The 6000-nt window shown below is 37.8% G+C and overlaps 1 protein-coding gene across 1 annotated transcript in view; it reads left to right on the top strand.

The window, feature by feature from the left end:
• Positions 1-6000, top strand: part of LOC120355187 (cadherin-23-like) — a 65288-nt gene that overhangs the window by 1334 nt on the left and 57954 nt on the right. The window contains 3 exon segments of the mRNA XM_039443514.1: positions 190-518; positions 2529-2843; positions 4846-5022. Of these exon segments, the coding sequence (XP_039299448.1) occupies positions 190-518; positions 2529-2843; positions 4846-5022 (821 nt within the window).

Genomic DNA, 6000 nt, shown 5'->3' with positions numbered 1-6000 from the left:
ATTGGTAGTTTTTACACCAAGCCACAAATCTATTCTATTCTACATGTTTCTAGACCTATGATATATCTTTATATCTTAAAAAATCAGTTTCTGAAGTTGAAAATATTACAAGGGTTAATTTCTACAATTAAACATTCAAGTAGCCCTACTAAAATACTTCATTAGATTAACTTCCTATTACTTTGACAGGCACAAAAAACAGTCGAATAACATACAGCATCTCGGAGTGGGACCGCTCCAAGGCCAACTTCACAATAGACCCGGCGACAGGCACTCTAAAGCTGATGGGTCGCATTGACTTTGAGCGGCTGCCCAGAGGAGGCGGTCAAAAGGCGTTGAATCCGTTTCCCGTCCACCTGAAGGTGAGGGCCACGGACATGGGCTCTCCCCCCCTCCACTCCGAGGTGCCTGTCACCATCTACATCCATGATGTCAACGACTTTGCGCCCCAGTTCGAGGTCGACAGCTATGAGAAAACTATACCCGAAGATCTGTCTGAAGGCAGTTCTGTTCTACAAGTAAGTGTACAGTGTAGTGTGATTTATTTATTATAATGAATACTTGATAAAATATAAATCACATTCTTCTCGCAGCTCAATCGTCACTAATTATAATTTAAGGCCACTGCAAACAGATATGTTACACTTCACGCCAATATTGATTATTCAAGAAGGCAGTTTATTTAAGTACAAAAATAATATACCTTGTTCCGGACCATTTTCTCACAGATTCAACAGATATGTTTCCAATGTTGATGTGCCCACACCAATATTGATTGTTCAAGGAAGCAGTTTATCTATCTTAGAACTAAAATAATAGACCTTAGGAATACTTTCACAGCCGGTTTCCGAGCTCGGGATTTAGCTAACTTTAAACAACTGGAGTCAGAAAATTGGCTTCCGAAACGGGACGTAGTCGCAGTCCACGTTTAAATTGAATTTCGAAAAACTAGAAATTGAACACAAAATAAAATAAAGAGAAAAGTGTAGTTTCAGCTATTTTGAATTATTGACCGAGCGAAGTGAGGTCTAAGATTCAAGTCGATGGTTTGGCATTTCTCTTAATGTTTGAATGTTTAAATGTTTATATGTTGCGCATTTACGGCGAAACGCGGTAATAGATTTTCATGAGATTTGACAGGTATGTTCCTTCTTTAATTGCGCGTCGACGTATATACAAGGTTTTTGGAAATTTTGCATTTCAAGGATAATATAAAAGGAAAAAGGAGCCTCCTTCATACGCCACTATTAGAGTGAAAATCAGACTACAGAATTATTCATCATAAATCAGCTGACAAGTGATTAGACAGATGTGTGGAGAAGCCAGTCTATTGCTGTATTTCCATAACGTCTATAGTTTCAATCAGGTACTTGTGGATGAGAATACTGCGTGAGGTCTACTGTTCACAGAACTACTAGTTTAGGAATGTTACATTTCGTCAAAGAAAAACGTTCCCAATTATGGAAATGAGAAAATAAAGATTTATTTTGCTGCGACTATGTACTACGACTACGCCCCGTTTCGGAAAGTCAATTTTCTGACTCCAGCTGTATAAAGTTTAGAACTTACCTGAATCCCGAGCTCGGAAACCAGCCCTAAGGTTAGTAGAGAAATTGAACTAGATAAAAAAAAGTAACTTTTTCTTCCATATCGACGTATGAGACTCAAGATTTCTGCTCATACCAATGAATGCAATGACATTTCTCCAGCCTATATTTGTTAGAAGTGGACTCGCTTACAAACTTAGCTTGTCTTTTTTCTCTATTCCTCTCCCTTTCTTCCCACTTCACTCTTCGTTCCGTACTTTTCTACCCTTCATCAACCTATTACAAGGGAAACCATAATTGGCTTGGTATTTTTCCTACTCTCAATCATTTAAGCACACCATGAAGCTTGTTTTTTGTATTTTTATTTGAAATTTGTATTTGATTTTTTTAGTGTTTGTGTTGAACAACGTTATTGATTGATTGAATTAGTACGAGAGAGAGAGAGAGACGCTCTGTAACCATTAATAATAATAATATAACCATTGAATAACATTATTGATTGATTGAATTAGTACGAGAGAGAGAGAGAGACGCTCTGTAACCATTAATAATAATAATATAACCATTGAATAACATTATTGATTGATTGAATTAGTACGAGAGAGAGAGAGACGCTTTGTAACCATTAATAATATTTGTAACCATTAATAAACCATTGAAGCTACAGATAATAAATTTCTGTCCTCCATTTAATCTATTGAACTCAATTTTTTATGTTTACACTGAAAGTTGACATAAATTTATTAAGTGAAAGAAACATAACCTACTTCTTGGACCAGTATATGAATCAAAAATTCGGGAGAGGAACAGTTAAGGACTGTGCTTGTTGGCGATCCCCAATCATTTTTATGAACTGCTTTTATTTGTTATTCTAGTGTTATTTTTCTCTGAAAAATAAGTGTTCTACTGTTGGGAGGTGAATTAATGAATAAATAAATGAACTGTGTGTCATCAAATGAAATGAATGTTTGTGTTTGGTAGGTGAACGCGTGGGACGGTGACGGCTCGCCGCCGAACAACGTGGTGGTGTACCGCATCCAATCGGGCGCCGGCGACAAGTTCACCATGGACGTGGCGACCGGCGTGATTCGGGTGGCGCGCGGCGCGAGTCTCGACCCGGACGGCACGCAGCCGCGCACGCTGCGTTACGCGCTGGTCATTGTGGCGCTCGACGGCGGAATTGGCGCGCACCAGCTCAGCGCAACTGTTCCCGTGCAGATCACGATCGATGATGTCAACAATAAGCCGCCTGTGCTTGCCGAACCCGGGACTGTGCGCATCAAGGAGAACACTAGGGTCAGTCAAGCTACCAATCAAATTGTTAAAGCTAATTCAGCCATACGTTGGCAACGCTCAATCGAGTACCTTTTAATTTTTTTATTCAAATTTCTCTCACATTACATGAATGATAGGTTTTACAAATTGAATGAATCATTATACATATATCATCTTATATCTATCATACATGAAGTGAGAATCTACTAAGATTTCCTATTATAATTTTGTGACTACCCCATGAAGCTAATTTTAGCTTATATTTAATAATAATAATGATAATATTTATTCATGCATGTACGTTCACATTCAATGTTTCGCATTTGTCAGTTTATTCATTTATTGTATAAAATACTATAATCATAATACAATTATGACATTGGAGGAAAAACTAGGCTGAGCCTGTACTATTTCTTTTACAATAAAAAATTATACAATTTGTCAGGTCATCAAAATGTCCGTGAATATTTGGAGTCAAAAATAAAGATGACATCATCTTAACTATTATAATTCCACTAGGTTCATTTCTCACATGTATATGAGAAAAACTCCATCGAACTGTAAAAACATCTCTCTTTTAGCCAATTCCTCACTAGTCTCTTGAATGTTCTGCTATTTGAAGTATCCAGAATTTCCACAGTTCAAGATCCTTCGACTGACATGCTCTGGCTTAGCTTCAAAAAATCTTTTTCGATGAGGTTGGAGTCTCAGCATATTCCTTGCCCGTGTGTTGTAATCATATACAGTAGCGCCTGTAGTCCACTAGTCCACTCGTCCTTGCGGGAAAATTCATACAATGCAGATGCAATGCAAATTCATGGATATACAGACATGGCAACGGTTCTTAGCTTCCTGAATAACTCTCTTCATGGGGTTCTTGGTGGCTTCCTGAACATCATTCTCAGTAGCCGTTTTTGCACTCTGAAGGCCATCAATAAAGCGGGTGCCGCACCCAGAATATCAAGCCATACGTTAGAGCTGGCTGGAAATATCCATAGTACGCTATTCGAACTATTCTCTGGTTCACCTCCCTTATCAATCTTGATATTGCAAACCCTGTTGTATTGAGCCTTTTTACCACCTGATCATTCTGATTGTTCCACTTCAGTCAACATTGAATCCAACAATCCACATTCTTCCACTGGCATTATACTTGTTGAATCCACAGCAAAATTAAAGTTATTGGTGTGTCCGAACCGAATGGTCAATATTGAAGCTCATATAGGATGTTTTCTTTACGTTGATTGTCAACTCATTAGCCTCATACCACTCCTTCATGCACTTGTTTACTTCTTCTCCTTCAATTTGTAATCCTTCTAATGTATCACCTGTCAGTAGAAAATTAGCATCGTCAGCAAATCATACGCTGTTTACGGTTGAGGGTAAATTTCCAGGCAAGTCATTAATATACAGTGACAACAATATTCGACCAAGTATAGTTCCTTGTGGCACTCCTTTCTTTTCTGTTCTAGTTATTTAAAACTCAGCCCTATTGTCCTGAATATTCATTCAGAGTGTCCCACGAAAGGTGTAACAGCCGATAGCAATGAAAATTCAGATTCCACATTAAAAATTTGCAATAAAAAATGTCCAATGAAATTTTATTATATCGATCTTAGCTTTCGAGCGATCAAACAGTTTGAAATTTGGTCTTGAACTCAACGAATGTACTTTGTCAATTTTTAGCGCTTATAAAAAGTTCGAAAACGTGAAACAAAGGAGAAGATTATATGAATATTGGAAATTTCTTCCTCTTTCCAACCATGTCCTTGGAATTAGATTTTGACTCATAGTTTTCTAGAAAAATCTTTATATAAAATGGAAAAGTGAGGTCGATATGAGACATTTTATTTAGAAACTATGGTCTTCAGCTGTTACAACTTTCTTGGGTAACACTGTATGTTGAGCATAATATATCAATTTTAGGTTTGAATTAAGTATTTTTATGGTATTTTGTTTTGAAAATTGTACGATTTTATTGAACAAATGAAGAGTTTGACGATTTGGGTTGACGATTGTACAGGTGGGTCAAGTGGTGCACAGAGTGGTTGCCCAGGACCCGGACGAGAGCCCGGTGCTGCGATACACCCTGGACGCGGACAGCTGCGAGGCTCGCAGCGAGGAGGGCACACTCGTCAAAGCGGCTGAGTTCGACTTTGTCGCCGCATTCGAGCTCAATCCGCTCGACGGACGGCTTAAGGTCTGTTCTCATATTTTCACTTTGCTAAAAAAAGTTATCAAGTCTCACTCCCAGTTGTACTTACGTGCAACTGCCAGCTCATATTAGACTGCTCGACAGTTATCGCCGGTTCAGTGCGGCTGTTGTGGAGTGGATCAGGGGGGAGGGGAGGGCTTCGCTAGGCGGTTTTGTACTGTATTCTTTAGAGATGTGAATGTGTGCGTGTGTGTGTGTGTGGTGTATGTGTGAGTGGATATTTGAGGGGCCTAGATGCAAAAGTCTCCACTTTTCTAAATTTTTGGGAAACCGCAAAAAACTGTTTCCTAATGATAAAATAAGGATATTGTTGCAAGTTTTTTTCTCAAGCAAAGCTTGAAACCATACCAACTACTTGCACACAACTTCAATAAGTTGTTGAATTAAATAAAACAGGAATTCAACTTCAAAATACACAAAGTGTGAGTTTTGCAGCAAAATTTGGTTAAATGTGAATTTTGAAGCAAACGCACATGGAGAATGTAAGTTTTGTACCAAAATAGATGGGATACAACTAGAACCAAGAAAATTAAATCTCAAGTGATTTGTGATAACATTCTTACCAGGAGGAATAACCATGGAAAAATAAACAAGAGTATTTTCATACATGTTTACATAGTAAAAAAACTGTCCATAGCAGTAGAAACTAATAAGCTTGAAATATTATTAGTAATTTCTGTTCGACATCAAACATTGCTGTAATTTATTTCTGGAAAAGGCTCTCAAGGCTCTTCTTCATCCTCATGAAAAATATAGTAATATTTCCCTTGGTTCTAGTTGTTTTTCTAGGCAGCCGTATGTAAGATTTCAATTTAGAAACATATTCAAAACTATGCTAAAACACTTAAAGGCTTAAGCTTACAAATTCTTACCTTGCTTTTTTTGCAGCATTTCGCTTACACTTATCAAGAGATATTTTCTTCTTTCTAGTCAGTCCAGTAGAAATCTTGACTTGTTCTTCCA

This window comes from Nilaparvata lugens, chromosome Y (genome assembly GCF_014356525.2).
Source record: "Nilaparvata lugens isolate BPH chromosome Y, ASM1435652v1, whole genome shotgun sequence".
Lineage (NCBI taxonomy): Eukaryota > Metazoa > Arthropoda > Insecta > Hemiptera > Delphacidae > Nilaparvata > Nilaparvata lugens.
Note: the sequence above shows the minus strand (reverse complement) of the source record. Positions and strands in the feature narration are given on the sequence as shown.